At 44.8% G+C, this 17,599-nt stretch overlaps 1 protein-coding gene across 2 annotated transcripts; it reads right to left on the bottom strand.

Annotated features, from left to right (window-relative positions):
- Positions 1–2,126: 2,126 nt before the first annotated feature.
- Positions 2,127–4,267, bottom strand: LOC133965625 (free fatty acid receptor 2). 2 transcript variants are annotated; one of them, XM_062400280.1, is made up of 2 exons: positions 4,210–4,267; positions 2,127–3,694 (listed from the first exon to the last, which is right to left on the bottom strand). In XM_062400280.1, the coding sequence occupies exon 2, from the start codon at positions 3,589–3,591 to the stop codon at positions 2,578–2,580; it is 1,014 nt and encodes a 337-aa protein (XP_062256264.1). In that variant the 5' UTR covers positions 3,592–3,694; positions 4,210–4,267; the 3' UTR covers positions 2,127–2,577. The 2 variants fall into 2 exon arrangements, with proteins under 2 accessions (XP_062256264.1, XP_062256263.1); XM_062400279.1 differs by having other exon boundaries at positions 2,127–3,691; positions 4,210–4,235.
- Between the last annotated feature and the right edge of the window lie 13,332 nt (positions 4,268–17,599).

Genomic DNA, 17,599 nt, shown 5'->3' with positions numbered 1-17,599 from the left:
AAGTCCGAGCTAATCAGTGATTCTCTCTTTTCCTTCCTCCTCTTTCCAGGCGCCTCTTCAAATGAGCCGGTGGTAGATTGGAATATTCCTAAGGTGTGTTTCCTCTCGGCTGCTTGTGTCTTTACTGGAAGGTGAGTGAGTAATAATCTGCCGGGAAGTTTGACAAAATAAATGATAAGTGAGATCTCGCTCCTCGCAGCAGTCAAACGTTTCCGTGTGTAAAGGAAAATTATATTACAATATTCCAATCTACCTTTGGCACACAAACAAACACACACACACACACACATAAACAAACACACACACATGCACAGTCCAGTCTCCATGACCTCACGGGACATTACATTGATTTACTTCCTGGAGACTAATCACACTAACAACAGTTACTGCTTGAGTATACAACATTCATCTTAAACCAAGCCCAAATCTTAAATTAGGTTTTCACGTCAAAGTATGGCTTGATATTTATCCTCATAAGGACGACAGGTCTCATTAATGTGGCTGTGTAAACACCTCTAGGTCCTGGACAACACACACACACACACACACACACACACACACATACACATGTCCATGCCCGCGCTCTTATCTGTACACGTGGGGCTCATTTGTTCTTGAGCCTTATCCATGCCACCAATGACACACTGTCAGGAAAAGAGTCAACACTGACGCAACAACCAATTATTGTCTTCCAGGAACCACCTTATGAAATAAGAGACGATAAATAAATAAATAAAAGACGAGCCGGGTGTTCTGGGACCAACCTTTGACAAACAGCAAATTATAGTCCAGAGCGACCATCACGGGGGGGAAATGAATTCTGAACTATCAGCTTCATTCTGCTGCATGTATCTGCGTCGCCCTCGTGTTCGATGTTTGGAAAAAGTCCCCCCCCCCCGGTTTCAGGGCCCCATGCTGCGTCCTCTGTTTTGCTTCCCCACGCAGCCGAGCCTCTAAACACCGATGCATCGTCGACTCCTTTCTTTCCCCGTTCGAGTTATTTATCCCTGTCACCCTTTACCAGCGTGACGTGCTGACTGCCGTGTTTTTTCGGATTTGCTCATTGTGGCAGCCGCTGCTCGCCCCGCGCCTCTCCGGGTCTGTGTGTCAAAATGAATACTTCATGCATGATCCACCTGTCAGGCGGATTCAGTGATCGGCTCACCCTCCTCGCGGGGGCCCATAATCCTCCAGAAACAGGATTACGGCCGACGCCAGCGCTTTGCTTGCGTGATAGCATTGTTCGGGGTCTGCAGTGTGCGGTGTGAGATCTTGATTCACGTGTCGGGAGGAAGTTGGTGTTAAATTTAGCCGTGCCTGCACCGCCGGGAGCCACGATACACTGCAAGTGATAATGACCGGAGCGGGATGGTGCCTCTGCAGCTCGGCCGGATTAGGGAGGTGAAAAAAGACCCCAAAAAGATTCTGATCAATAATTCTGCTGTTGCTTTTAACTTAAATCCTTATTTTTTTTATTCTACTCTTCTCTTATAAATGTCATCAGACAGTAAATGGCACATTGTCGTCAACGTGGCAGAAGATTTACATACAACGCACACATTCATCGCTCGCTCTGACAACACCAGGTTTGTGCTTATCTCTGCTTTTTCATGCACGCACACACAAAACACCTCATGTACGAGCGCACATACAAATATTAGTCATAAATGACGCAAATATAGGACGACAGGATTTGTTTGTGTGGTTTGTGTTATTCCTTCAAGTACACTCGTGCATGTATGGAAACAAACACAGACACACACACACACACACAGTTCTTTTCCGACAAGAATGAGTCATAAATTATGTAAAATATGTGTTTTTATGGTTTGCGTATGAAAATATTGTATTTACATTTTGTCTTATACAATCACAACCCTTGTCATACAGCTTCCATTCAAATAGCATGAATCCACATACATATATTCATACAGATATGTTTTCTAAGTACAGCATGTGTTTTAAATACAGTCATGTTTGTCATTTAAATGATTCAAAACATGTAAATGTCATGTCGTGGAAACAAGAACTTCCTTAATTGTATAAGACAAAGAACAAAATACACAAATATATTATCAAAAAGCTGCAACTACTGTATAAGCCCCATTTCTTTTAAACAGATCAGCTCATGAGCATCTTTTTACAAACATATGACACTTCCTGTTTGTCGGTGAGCTTTGTCTCTCATTGGCTAGAGAGGACGTCCAGTTGCTTAGTCATTGTTTATGTTGGCGTCTCCACCGCGGAGCAACACAACGCCCGACTGCATTACCGGAGATCTTGCGGAGTCCTGCTGTTGTGTAATAAATATTGTTCATTTGAATGTGACAGTTCCAAGGGGCCCGGCTCTGCATCTTTTGCATGTTAAGCTGCTTGCTCCTGCAGACAGAAGACTTCCTCTGCTGTCTCGTTTCTGAGCAGGAAGCTCATCACAGAGTCAAACAGCGCCGCGCCGCGCTGTGTGCTGCACAACGAGCAATCTTCTCACATGTAAAAACATAAACACGACATTAATTTCCTGCTTCCAGGGTTGTAAAAGCAAATTAGTCAAAGCAGCTGTCCTTAGATGCCTTTCAGTCAGTTAGCATTGGCCTCCTCTTGTGTGTGCTCCTTATCTCTCGCAGGGTTAGGGTTTTTGTTCTTGTGGTTTGGGCCCCACGAGCCCAGGGGAACGTGACAGCACGTGCACCCGGGAAGGCGATTTTTAACCCCTTGTATCACACTGCTCACAGTTTCCCTCACGGCAGAGGAGGAGAAGTAGAAGATCAGAGGATCGAGACAGGCGTTGAAGGTGCTGCAGAGCAGGGCCTTGTCTCTCCAGTGGGGACTTCTCCACGTTATGTAACCCACGATGTGAGAGACGTTGTACGGGCCAAAGCACAAAGCGAACACCAGCAGGGTTCCTAACGCCATGCCGATGGCCCGGAGGCGCCGGCGGCGGTCAATGTGCTGCAGCTTGGACAGAATCCTGATGAAGTTGATGTAGCAGAAACTGCAAATGAGGAAAGGGATGCAGAAGAGCACCACACAGAGCTCGAGACGCACGGGCAGGAGCACATTCAGCTGGGCCTCGGTGAAATTCTCATAACACACCTCGGCCCCCGGGGCATTATGGCCCTCGGTGCTGTTCTGAGACTCTTCACGGCCGATGAAGGGCGTGATGAACACAATGCTCAGGTGGAGGAAGGAGAAAATCCAGAAGAAGATGCTGGCGACCACAGCGTACATAGGTCGCCGCTTCACGGAGTAGTGGATGGGGAACGCCACGCCGAGGTAGCGGTCCACGCTGACCGCCGTGAGGAAGGAGGTGCTGTTGTAGATGGTCATGTAGAAGACGAAGCCGGACAGCGGGCAGAGGGGGTAGGGCATGTTCCACACCATGTTGTCCATGGCCTCCTGCATCTTAAAGGGCAGGAAGAGGAGGAAGAGGAGGTCGGAGATGGTCAGGTTGAGGAGGAGGATGTCGATCGGCGTGGGCTTCTGCCTCACTTTCTTGCAGAAGGTGTAGAAGGCGAGGATGTTGGCGGGGAGGCCCAGCACGAAGGTGATGATGTAGACGGACAGACACAGGCCGGTGTGGCACTCCTGCATGGTGGCGCCCGGTGTAGGTCACTCAATCTCTCACTCAGTCAACCAGGGATCCAGATGTGTCTGTGACTCTGGCTCATCGTTTTCTCGAGGGCTTCGAGCTCTGCTGATAAGAGAGAAAGGAGAGGAGATTACCACACAGCACCGCTCACCACTCCGGCCCATTGTCCATCTGACATTCAGCTTAAGAGAGCACGGCTAGAATATTTACACGCTAAAAACCACAGGAAGGAGCCGGAGATAAACTCTATTACATTTTTTTTTGCCCAACCCCCCCTTTGAATTCTGTCTCTACCTCAGAGTTTACGGTGGAGCTGAATCATCTGTTAATGAGGAGCCGGTGTTTTGCTCCTGCACAGGGTTATTTGTATATAAACCGTCTGATTGCTTCCTCTAGCGTTGTAAATACACAACAGAGGCTCTTTTCTTTATCACCAGCTCCCAGCCTGCACTGTATCACTGTGCACTAACACTGGAGATGTCGTGAAAATGATGACCCTCATAGACATAATGACTTAACTACACAAGGGAGGCGAGCGTCTCACGAGCTTCGGCTCAAGAAAATAGAATTAATGTTAAAACAAATAGAGGAGAATAAAAAAAAAAGAGCTGGTTTCTTACCCCACTTGTGCAGAGATCACTGAAAAGTGAACATGTGTGAGCAAAGGTCAGCTCTTATAGTCCCACGGCAGAGCGGTCGGGGGGGGGGGGGGACTTATTTTCACTCAGCGGAAAAGTGATGAAAGCAGAGAACTGCCAACAAGTTTAGGAAACTTGACTTCCTCCTTGTCGGCGCTGGCGGTTTGTCAGGTTGCACATGTTCTCTCTCACTCCTTTGACTCAACAAGTCAAGGTTTCTCTCCCCCCCCACCCTCCCTCTGCTGTGTGTGTGTGTCTTGGCACACCCACCAGTGGTGATTGCCCGTGTGTTCGATCTCCTCTGTCACGCAGCCCGTACTCCCCTGCCTGCTGTCATCTGGCACATCCCCCTACTTACATGATAATCTAAACAATCCAGCGCAGATAATAGAAATTATTGGTGGGTTATTAAGTCCCACGCTCCACGCTCCTCCGAGGACCCTCTTCATGACGGGGGGGGGGGGGGGGGTGACGGCTGCACTGTCCAAACAGAGGCTGGTTGTTTGGTTAGCACAGGGTTATAAAAGAAATAAAGAAACAAATCATGCCTGACTGGTGGTTTATTCCGGAGAGGACTGATGAGGTCGCCCATTGTGAGTCGACCCTGTCCTTTCCTGCAGTGTGAACCCCCCCCCCCCCCCCCCCTCGGAGACGTGAGAGGTCAGAGGGCCCGTTCTGTGTATTTACCAGCTCACATCCCAGCGGCGGGGTGGAGTCTCTGTCGCGGAGGCAAAGCGTGAAGCGCAGGTAGTCACGCTTCATTTCGCCGAGCAGGAGAAAAAAGGAGCTTTTGAAGTAATAATGACTCGGAGCTGCACAAAGAGGCCGTTTGATGTTTCTTAATGTATGTAAATCACGCCGAGGCACTTTCTCACTCGAGCTTCGTCCTTAAACACTTGACTCCCGTGGGTGAGTTCTGGGTAGTGTGTCGCTGTGTGACCCGACTCTTTATTAGAAGTTGGTCTGTCACTTCTTGCCCCTCCATCTTCTTCCAGGGCCTCCGCAGCCCGGACACGTCGCCCGAAGGAAAACGTTTAATGCAATTTAGAGTTTTCCGATGTGCTGGCTGGTGGGTTTTTTTTTTTTCTGTATTTTTTTTCCGGTAAGACATCAGGGAAATTCTAAGACGTAGTTTACAGCACAAACTTTGACGCAACACTCTGTGATATGTCATCACTGCAGGATAACCCACTTTAGCAATCAGCCACAGACGAGCGGCTCTTGTTGCTGGAAATCTCAAGAGAAATGTAAACAGATTATATTCTAACTTTTTTTTTTCTTCTAAACGTATTTCAGACACAGAAACGTATTATTCTCCTCATTAGTCTTTTCCTCATCTATTCTATCTGCTCTTAACTACGAGGATTATTGGCCGTAACCAGGATTTTTTGAAACACTGAAGTTTCCCCCAAAACCAAAACCCAGAGGAAAGTGGAACTAAATAAGTTCACAACACAAAAATAGGATCTGGAATCTCCAAAATGACTCGTGAACCAGAAGAGCAGACTATATTTAACTGAGGTGTGATCCAGTTCTTAATACAAATCTATTGTAGGGTTAGGGTTAGAGGGTATACATGTATTAAAGTAGTTATCATAAAAAATGCTCCCTCATCTCTAAAAGTACTGAGTCGGCTGTGATTCAAGCTCAGTTAAGTGGAAGACAGGACCCTTTACCATCACATTCTTACACCATGACGTTTTTTTCACATTTCCACAGTAATTACCTTGGTTTGTTTGTGTTGTTGTGTGTCAACAGGATTACACAAAATACCACTGAACTGATTTGAACTCTCGGTGGGGGGATGGGAAGCGGAGCAGGAAAGAATCATGTCATATTTCTTTTAACACTGAGATTTCCTAACATTACTTCATTACTTAATATCCCAGGAAATAATTCATGGAACTTCATGAAAAATATCCGGCATACTCCGAGAACCGATATGTAGAAGTGTGTGAAATGTGGTGCAGCTTTATCGCATTGAATGGGTTTGGGTGTAGATGTGCACTTTGGTAGTTTTTTTATTTTCTTTCATAGAAGCAGTCTTGTGTACAAGTCTTTTATAACATTTCTCACGTATTTGTTCCCTTTTGAAGAAAAATATAAAAATAATTTCTTGTAAGTGTACGTGCAAAATTCTGATTAACATGGTGAGATACGGCCTCACAGCTGAAGTTGCGGTTTACATGATCTAGATCTACAGGATGTGAAGAAACACTTTTTTGCATTGAAGGACTTGTCGGGGGAATAGAGATGCAAGTATTTTTACCAGCGATATTGTAAACTGCTGTGTAGTAGTCGTAGCAGTAGTTGATTGGCACTACAGGGCGCACTGAGGCTTGTGGCAATCAACACAACGGACATATCCTTTCGGGTGTGTGTGGTTTGTGTGAGAGCACAAGACAAACAAAGCTGTCGCCACGGCTCTGTGTGTAAATGGGAAATGGGGGATTTCCCCAACAGCATCGGACAGCTTGTGAAAAACAGGTCGTGAAGAAGCAGCAACAGACCCACAACCCGGAGGTGTTTTCCAGCGCCGGGGACGTGTGGCATGTAATCAGACCAAGCTGCTGCAAGGACAGGGCGCCGATGTGCAGGAGGGAGGAGAGCAGCCTGCAGAGTCTCAGGCTGTGTGGTTACTGAAGCAGCAGGGAGGGATTCATACATTATATAAGCCGGGAGTGGAAAGATTTATTAGGGTGCCAAAGTAACAGGCTGCGAAAAATCCGAACCCAAGCGATCGAGACTCCTCAGCCTGCACCGCCAAAAAAATATCTGCACAAACATCAGCTTCTTACGACTGTTTTCAATGGAATTAACGTTTAATTTGACCAAATCTCTAAAAGTTAATGATGCTCACTGAGAGTTTTAAGTTTTCCACAGGTTAGGTAGAGAGGGAGAGGAGTAATACTTAACCAGGCGGCTAATTCGAAATCAATTACAGACTTTTAAACAAGACTTTTAAGACCAAGAACAAAATACTGGGGAGACAACAAATTACTTTTGGAAATAATAAACTAATTGATATAAAATATTGGATTTAAGAATTTAAGGTAGGGTGGGACAAGCTATAGCAAGAGCAGGGTTGGAAACATGCCAATGACACATCCCAGTCCCTCCCTTTCGACCCTCACATCCCAGCCCCTCCCATCAACCCTCACATCCCAGCCCCTCCCATCCACCCTCACATCCCAGTCCCTCCCATCCACCCTCACTTCCCAGTCCCTCCCTTCGACGCTCACATCCCAGCCCCTCCCATCAACCCTCACTTTCCAGTCCCTCCCTTCGACCCTCACATCCCAGTCCCTCCCATCCACCCTCACTTCCCAGCCCCTCCCATCCACCCTCACATCCCAGTCCCTCCCATCCACCCTCACATCCCAGTCCCTCCCTTCGACCCTCACTTCCCAGTCCCTCCCTTCGAATCTCACATCCCAGTCCCTCCCATCAACCCTCACTTTCCAGTCCCTCCCTTCGACCCTCACATTCCAGTCCCTCCCATCAACCCTCACATCCCAGTCCCTCCCTTCGACCCTCACATCCCAGTCCCTCCCATCGACCCTCACATCCCAGCCCCTCCCTCGACAGGTACGCCGGACGATCATTTCATCAGGTGCTACTGAAACGATTGGTTTTGTTTATTACAGACACCGGCTTTTATTATTTCTGTGAGTCGACTTAATTCATTGATTGTGTAAAGCTAAATCACCAACCCTACTTTTAATATCATCTTTCAGAAAGCTGCCTGATCCTTGTAAGCCTCGAAACAGTCCAGGAAACTCAGGACCTGTCGTGTGCTCAGGGACTTCGGACAGACTTGAGTTCAGTTGCCAGCGGCCGTCGTGAACAAAGTGTTGGTGTTTTATTCTTGAGCTCAATCGCAGAGCAGCTCAGGGAACAGCTGCTCTGTATGTGTTACCCACAGCCGTTTGAAGCGAGGCTGAAAACGAGAGGAACCAAAGTGGACGTGACTGTGAGCATCACCTCCTCGGCTGGTTTATTGTAAACACTCTCAGCTTTTAGGAGAAAGAGGAAGGAACCGAGAATATGGAACTGTGTGTGCGTCGTGTCTTTCATCAGTTGCTGCTCAGTTTGCTGCTGGAGGGGAAACGTGTTCTCTGCTGCTTATTAGGTTCTACAGATGGTCTTCAAATCAAAGGTTGATCTAAAGTCAGCTACAATTCATCTGAAGTAACTTTAACCTCTGGAAAAGTACCTGAAAAGATATCAATTGATCTGAAATCCAATTTGGAATAAATATATTGTTGGTGATAATAGCACACATAGTAGAGACTGTATTTAAAGATAGATGATGTGTCTCCACTTCCTCCCACTGACCAGAGATGAAGCCAGAATAATAAACCTTCCATCCCTCGATAGAAATATAAGACATGGTCGACACAAAGATCCCACAAAGTCAGGTAACACCACAAATCAGTTTTATCATCTGAAGCAGAAATGACAGAAATAGTGATTTTATTTTTATCCTGAAATATATCGATATCGACTGATACAAGTATCGTGATTACATTTGTTTTCAATATCATCCAGACGTGTGTCTATATAGTTTGTGATTTGAATTCTTTATTCAAGAATTTGTGTTTTCTCAATACTTTGACTTACTGCTCTGTCCATATCCCATCCATTAACATGGAGGAGGCAGGATTCATAACCAGTGAGCCACCGGGCGGCAATCAAAATTCTTTGGCTTCACTTTTGCGGAGCCGTCATGTCGTCCATCTTTATTTACAATCTGCTCGACAGACTCAGCCGCCTCCTGAGTGACTCCTCTTCAGACGAGAGGTGACAGGTGCCCGGCCTCAACTCGTTCCACACGACACTTTAACAAAGGCCCCTTCTGAAATCTGCCTCCATCTTGTCTCTGTGAGAGCTCTGTGTATTTGACGTAAACGGTTAATTGTGTTACGCACACAGAGATATCTCAACAATGAAGAGTTGGCAGCTCCGTGCCTCATGGACTTCATGAGCGTCCCAGAAGCCCCCCCCTCGCTAATCCCTGTGTTAATACCCAGAGCATGAACCTATAAGCTTCCTTATATTTGTGGCAGGGGGTGTGGGTGGGGGGTGGGGGGGAATAACAACATAATTCTCCCATCCCATCAGAAGAGCTCAGTGGCTGCTAAGACACCACGTTGCTATTTGGAGAGTGACTTTGCTTCCAACGTAGCCGGACTCGTTTTATTCCCAGTGACACGTCCATTCAAATAAACTGAGCCGTGTTGAAAAGATAATCTCGTACGTTTCCAAAGAACAACTGTTGGAAATGTGGAAGAGAGATTCAGGATAAAAGCCGTGAGGGCGAAGTAGGTTTTCAATCCCCCGGCTCTCCGATCCAAACCAGCTGATCAGTTTCAGAACGATCACGTCAGTTCCTTTCACACATAAACGCCAGAAAGGAAATTCGGCTACGGTCCCATTTCAAATTGATGAGTCAGCAATTAATATTTGAGCCAAAAGAAGAAAAAAGAACATGTGGGGAAACACGGCTTTGTCTGAGTCCGGTAAATCAACGAAACCCAGTATCAGATTTCAGGCTCATGATCAATGTCCACTTTGTTTGTTTTTTTAAACTCTCCCACTACTGGGAACGAGGCCAAGTCACACACCTGCACAATGGATCCGTGGGGGGGGGGGGGGGGAGTAAACCCTGCCCCGAAATAAAATCTGTTGTTTCCAGGGAGAAACTCGCGGAGTGGCAGTAAAACCCAAGCTGATGTGGATGTGTGTTCAGTTTGAGCTGGGTCAGAGATCGGAGCCACGCTGGGTTCATGTTTGAGGCTCTGAAGCAATAAGTGCCCAACGTCAGCAGCTTCTCATTATGAGCCTGGAGATGATGAATATGCACATCATGAAAATAACATTTGATTTAACTGCTCATCTCTGAGTTACGTCACCTTTATTTGAAAAACAGCCTCAATTGCTAATTTGCTTTTTACTTACAGAACAATTACATTCTTGATTACCAGTAGTTTTTTAAGTCTGGCTGATCCAAGGCCCTGAATATCAAGTGGCCGTGGTTCTGCTGCAGTGCCATTAAAAAAAAAGAAAAGAGTAGATTTCTTTTCAGAGCGATAAATGTACTGAGCCGAACTGATGGAACGTCGTGGCGTCAGAAAAGCTGCTGATCCTCGGACCAGGAGCTCGGATCGCGGAGATAAAAAAGCGTCTCGGGAAGATCAAAAAGCCGAGCACTTAAAATGCGTCTCGTTATGGGAGCAGAAGAGAGTTGAATCAATGGTTTTGTCAAACAGCAGGCGCTGGGCTAGATAAAAGTCCCCCCCCCCCCCCCCCCCCCCGACCGGAGCGGAGCCACGAGACGGAGGCATCGCACTCGTTCCTGGAGGTCGATGAGACTTGAAAGTCACTACTGCTCCGATTAGAGGGTGAATTGCTCAATAGACGTACAGAACGCAACCCTTTAATATCTGAGCAGGGTAAAAGGAGCGAGAGCAACTGTAACTCGACGTTCAGGTGAAGTTAAATTTTAATGATCTCCGTGGGGAACCTTTGCACACATTGAGGAACAGTTAGATGAGAAGTCTGCAGCTGATGAATTCACATCAACGCACTTCTTTAAATATAAAGTCGCACTTAGGGAGTGTGAAGGCTTTTGCAACAGTTCCCTTTTTCTTTAATCAAGAAATGATATTTAAAAATGATTAAAATCAAGGAAGTCCTTCTCCTCATTAAAACGTTCAGATAGGTTGTGATGGGCTTTTTGTTTATTCCAGCGCTCTTTGCCATAAACAACTTCAAAAATAGATTGTGAAGGTCAAAGGAGCGAGATGCTGATTAAACTGATGGTTGATTAGACTGCAGGATTATTATGAAGGATCAGATTTGTTGTTCGAGTCAAAATAGTTTTATATTCACTATTTACAGAAGTTTGCTCTTGACAGCATCCATTCATCACTTTGTCTGGAGCCTGGACAGGTTGTCAGCGTGGTGCAGCACTGACATGTGGAGACAAACAACCGTTTTGTCTGTGGAGCGTTAGAGGAAGTCTGAGAAAACCAACACAGACACAGGGAGAACTTACACAGAGAAAAGGCCCCAGGTTTGAGCCCAGAACCTTCTTACTGTGAGGTGCACACCACTTTACCACCATGCCAGGCCCATTTAAAACACTAGATAGTCTCCTGTGGTGTCAAAGCCAAAGACTAACAAGGTCCAACCCAGTTTATCTTCCAGGATCAGACAAGATTTGCTAAAATATAATAAATAAAATAATGAGGCTGACAAATTACGAACAGAAATATTGAATATCGTTCATAAATCAAATCCTGTGAATCTCTTGTGCACTCGAGGGAATCTCATTCCATCGTTGGGTATAATGCACTAACACTAAAAACAGCTGAGTGGAGAATTAATATAATAATTCAAATATACGATAAGTGCACAAATATAAAAATCCCTCATGTGAAATATTATAGACAATAATCTTTGGTGAGAGTAAGAGGCTATTAGAGAACAAAGGCTTTCAGAGCTTTTAATATAAAAATATAGATTAGCTCGGAAATGCACTGGTTCCTGAATCCTCGTGAAAAACCTGTGCAGACAACATTAAATATATATGTAATCAAATCCATGTCTTATAGCAATATTTTGCAGAAAGTAAAACGTAATACTTTCAGGGTACTGTGTATATTGTGCTGTTTAAAAACATGGCACTGCAGAATATAAAGATGAATAAAAGATAATGTATATCCCAGTGTATTCCAGCTCTGGAGCGCTTTTTGCTTACTCAGCTTTTTCTTTGAAGACACATTAAAGGCTGGTAGGAAAAACAGCAGCTTTTCTTTTTTTCGGTCGGCAAAAATGTCAACTCCTCAAGACTTTCAAAGTCCCTCGGAAAATGTCGTCCTTATCTAAATGTACCCAAACATATATGATAGTGAGAAATTTGTATATAAGTAAACCTTGCCCCGAAATAAAATATTATAAATGTCACCGTCGACTCCCCAAAAGACTTAACTTGGGTTCACGAGGCTCAGTGGTGACATTTTGAGGAGCAGAGATATTCCAAAAACGCTTTAAAGTCCAAGAAAAATCATTCATAAATAAATAAATATATGAAAAGCATAAATAAAAGCAGGAGCCTGTTGGTGCTCGCCGGTCTGCGACCAGTGTTTGTTTCTATTATCAGGTTCTTTGTCTGAATAATTGTTTTAAATGGCAACAATAACAAAAGCACTACACAGCTCAGCGGAGTCTAAATTGATGTTTACAAATGACCGAGTCCGGGGAAAAGAAACTAATTAATAATTCTACCACTGAAAATGAAATCGAACTAAGACTTGGCAGTTTGTTTTTTTCTTTCCTCTATTCATGAAGCAATTAATAAAAAAAGTTTGCCTCTAGTTTATCAACGAATAGTTTCTGCACCGCTGCAGATCACTTTCATTTTATCGGCCTTTTGGCTTCAGAATACTTTTAACACATTACATGTAAACAGAAAACACATTTAAACTGTAATGTGACACGCTGTAAATACTTAGAACAGTTAAACATATGTGAACATCCCTAAAGCTTTTGTATAAATATTTAAATAATATAATAAAAAGAATTGAAGTACTAATACAACCAAATATATAGAACTACAAACATAAACACAGATAGCGATATGTCTGTGAAAGGCTCGTATCGGTCAAGTGATAAATCATCCGGACTATAATGGAGTCCAGAGATACTTCTTAATAATCATTGTATTAATAATAGCCCGTGATAAACTGGCGTCCTGTCCGGTGTGTACACTGCGTCTCACCTCCTCCTCAGCTGTGATTGGCTGTAGCCCTCAAAGTGGACTTCGCTCCTTTGAGATATTAGTCTCACTAAAACATTTAATAAACACATTCAATAACAGTAGTGGACCTCGGTTTATATGGGATTGGGCTTTAACTCGGCTTAATACCCTAGTTAAAGTTAAGTTTCACCTTATTATTTGTATTAGTTTGTTTTAAACCTCAAAAGTAAGTTTGCAGACCAAAGTCTGACTTGACCTAGAACGGCAGTAAGAAATGTGTCTTAAGCTGCTCAAATGTATTTAGATTTATTACAGTGGACTGGTCTGTCAATCAAAAACAATTCTCCAGTCCCCCCGGTGGGTGTGGAAGAGACATTTCGAATTTAAAAGTCGTCAGGCTGCTGAAGAAGTAGGGCAACGCTTCCAATTTGAATTAACTCACACTGGGGCTGCACATGTATTTAACAAGGACACGGAGCAGCTGAAAACAGGATATGTGTACGAGCATGGTGGGAAATGCAGAGAACATATAGGTCAGGAGGATGTACAGTGGTAATATTTCTGAGTGTGTGCGGTACGGTTTATAGCGTCTGCCTCGTGTGAACTGGAGGATCACAGCTGTGCAGTTAAACAAGAGTTCAACAGTTCAACTCCCTCCTTCAGTACACACTCTGTGTATTTGTCACACAATCTTTCACGAGCAAATCCTACGGACGTCTTTGCCAAAGACTTTTTAATAAAGACGGACGACGACTTGTCTTTTCCTTCTACTTTCCAGAAATACATGTTGATAATAAGAACTCTGCCATTTAGTGTCAGTCATAACGTGTCACCCTGTTTTTATGGTATTAAAACATCAGACATCAAAATAACTCATCAACAAACAACAGTGTGATACAAAAAACTATTGAATATAGTGGTTTAGTTTGAAACATATCCCATCCACTAACATGGAGGAGGCAGGGCTTTCGATCTATACTGCAGCGAGCCACCAGGGGGAGATGGAGCGATTTGGCTTCCAATTGAAAACGTATCGCCAATGTTCGCTATCCCTGATTGGCCGGATGTGTTTTGTGATTTTTTGTGTGCGTTTCTTTCTTCAGTGCTCGGAGCCCAAACACATAACCTGCAGCAGCTGGACATGAACAAAGAAAGTTCTTGTTCCTCCTCCACAAACTGAAAAGTTGAATCGGACAGCGATTTAACTCGCCTCTTGTTCGAGTCCACACAATCAGCCGTGTTGCTGACTCGGCCTTTCTTGGTCTGGCAGGATAGATAATAGTGTGTAACGAGCTTTACTGAATCCGTGCACTAACTTTGAGTCTATTGTCTACTTGTGCTGCTGTTACACAAAAGTTTCACACTTGAAGTCTCTTGCACAGACGTTCGTAGTGACACCTACTCCACCTTATTTAAGGTGAGTTCAATAGTGTCAGGGCTGCTACATGTGTTCTATCTTACTGTGTATTTTGAATGTTCTAGTTTGCATCTGTTGCAATGACAAACTAATTTACCCCTGGGGATGAATAAAGACCATCCATCCATTCATCCATCCGTCCATCCATCCATCCATCCATTCATCCATCCATCCATCCATCCATCCATCCATCCAGTGGCTAATATTCAGCAGAAGTTGTATTATCTTATCTTAAATGAAGGTCTGATAGGGCCTTAGTTTTTTCCACTCAGAAATCCACACTGTGTTTACACAATACTACCAGTAATATGTATATAGCAGCAGTATGTTCTGCCGTAAGCATCAGACTTCTGAGTAGAAAGAACTAAATAACTAGAAAGTCAACCAAACTGCACCGAGAGGGGGGTTTCATTTCTTCCTCCTCCTCCTCCTCCTTCCTTCCTGTTTTGCAGCTCGTTGGTGTATTTTTTTTCCTGTGACCCCGGAATCTGCTCAGTTCTGCACAATGTTTTATTTTCCTTTCTGCTGACAGCAGATCTTTGCAGCCACACACGGCGTAATTAGAAGAACTATTTGCTTTGCATTTCCAAGTATGTGCTCTGTCTTTGATCATCTAAAAAAGAAAATGTTTGCGTAGTGTCGTCGGGCTTCAGAGTGTGAACTTCTGTTTCCCTCTGAAACGCTCGGGAGAGGAAGTGTGAAGTGAAGTTTAATGCCACTGAGGCTGGTGCGGTGTCGAGTTTTATTTATTCCACTATGCAGCCACACCATATCATTTATATTTAGCGCAAACCTAATAAACTTCTGCTTCTCCAAAACGAGGAAACATCTGTATACGTGACTGCACAGCACATTATCAGTGACAGCTTCTCCTGTGTCGGGTTTTAATTCTGCAGCTGATATCAAAGATGATTCTGAAAGGCTTTTAAAACACTGGATTTCCACAAGGACTCCTCAGATTCTCTCTGATTCCTTTTTGTACAAGGGAACTTCAGCGAGAGAGAGAATGACTAAAGCTTGGTGACACACAACATGTTCCGCTCAATTGAATCAACAAAAAAGATTAGGATAAAACACGAGAAGCTCTTTGAAGTCATTGTGCTCGATATGTTTCCCTGAAGGCAGCAGTTCACCTTTAAACATCCGAACACAAGCCTGGGACAGCTGAGGCTTTCCTTGTTGTTGCAAACAGGATTTCAGTTCATGCTTCTTGTTCTCTTTTCAGTGCCGGACAAGGAAAACTTTGCCCGTGGCTTGTGATTTCAATTTTTGCACCGTGCACGGATGACAAATGCAGGAAACCGATCACTAGATTACCTCGAACCTCCTCTCACATGGCTCCCCCTAGTGGGACGAGCAGGAGTCCCCGGCTGCCACGGTGCAGCTCCCAGCTCATGATTTACATTGTGGACGCTCCCATCTCCAGCGATTTACAGTGAGTGAACTGTTGGGGATTCACTGTCCTGCTCAAGGACACTTTGGACTGGATGGATGTCTTTGGCAGACCGACGCCGTAAATTCAGGGTCACACCGTCACACTCAAATGGTCTCTTTTCCTGGTGGGTAAAGTGTAATCATAAATTTGTTTCATTTCATATCCCCGTGCGGCTCGATATTCAACGTGCCATTTCACCTGAAGGGGATCGGCGCAGGGAGGCAGGGGTTCGGTGTGTGCGTTGCTCAAGGACACTCTGACGGGGGATGCACGCGTGGAGCTCAGAGGACTTTTAGTGATGATGGGGCCTGATGAGGACGACCATGTCTGACCCCTTCCTTTTCCCCAGAGGTGGAGGAGATGTGGCAGCGCTGCAGTGAGGAAACGTGGCCGGAGAGGCAGCAACACCCAACTGTAGAGATATGTTATTCTTTCAAAAGCTATTTAACCCACATGATCAAATTTAAACGAGACTGTCATACACATACGACTTGGAATGATGGCATGTTCCTGTTCCCCAGCAATACCACATGTCAACCAGAAGGGTAGAAAAGGGCCAAACTAGTTTTTTGCTATTCGGGCCATAACTAGCAAGTGAGAAACTTTGGCATTTTGTCTGGGCCACAGGAAGATCATCTTTTATGGAGAGGTGGGAAATGGCCGAGGGAAGAACATGTTAAATTGTCTTGCTAATACCGATCAGGGGGCGGATCCAGGTTCTTGTTGATTTGTCAGACAATCATTCCCTGGTACTGATATTCATAAGTTTGTGCAATTTGGTGCAGATCCAAATATAAATCTGAAGCTAGTGAATTCAGACGTGGTTTCAAAAGATGAGGAATGCACTACTATGTACTATTCCAGTTGTTGATTGTGTTAAATTCTGTCTCCAAAGTTATATTAAACTAAAAAATGCCTTCAAAGCTATAAACCTGTGCATCTGCTGAACTAGACTGAATTAGCATTACTATTGTTCTAGGATTACACTGGCCATTTTATGGTATTGAGCTTCTCAGTGCAAACCTGCTGCAGCCCTCTCCACACTGGCTCCCTCCACACTTGAACCATGCAGCTCACTGTTGCAGTTGAAGCACTCAACAAAACGAGCATTCATCAGTACGAAGAAAACAAATGCCCCATTTGCACACCCCGCACTTGTATTATGTTTGCCTTTAATTTATGCCTCCAAAGGGACGCGTCAACAATTAAAATTACTCGCAGCAGTCAGAGTAAATCCCGATAAATCAGAATACTAAAACAACACGAGCAGATTTACATGCAAATTGGCCGAGGGAAGGTGGCCGCATCAGCGTTTGGGGCTTCACTGTGTTGTGTTGCTCTAAGACTGCAGAGATTCTGCCGTGCAGCCGGTAAACAATCCACTTCACCACGAAAAGGACAAAGTATAGTGCACGCTGCAAACTTTTCATAAATCACAGCTCTCATCCGGAACCGGTAGGCAACGGCGCAACCTTCTCCAGTGCAGGTACTCGAACGCACTCCATCTCCACTCATTACAGTGCTACACTACCGTGAAGTGTCTCCAATGGTGAGCAGCAGGACTGTTCATCAGAGGTGACGTGGAAGTGGGAGCGGGGGATTGGGAGAGTGATGGAGCTGTGATCCAAACCCACGCTCTCTGCACCTTCCACAACAAGCCCAAGGAACAGATTTATCTGAGGAGAATCAACAACAGCGCTCGGTGTACACAGGCTCCGTGCGTAATTAGCACTATAGACACAGAGAGCAGGAATAT

This window comes from Platichthys flesus, chromosome 11 (genome assembly GCF_949316205.1).
Source record: "Platichthys flesus chromosome 11, fPlaFle2.1, whole genome shotgun sequence".
NCBI lineage: Eukaryota > Metazoa > Chordata > Actinopteri > Pleuronectiformes > Pleuronectidae > Platichthys > Platichthys flesus.
This window is presented reverse-complemented; position numbering and strand designations above follow the sequence as displayed.

Coding starts and splice junctions, on each gene's coding strand:
- LOC133965625 (XM_062400280.1), bottom strand. CDS start 3,591: ATGCAGGAGTGCCACACCGGCCTGTGTCTGTCCGTCTACATCATCACC.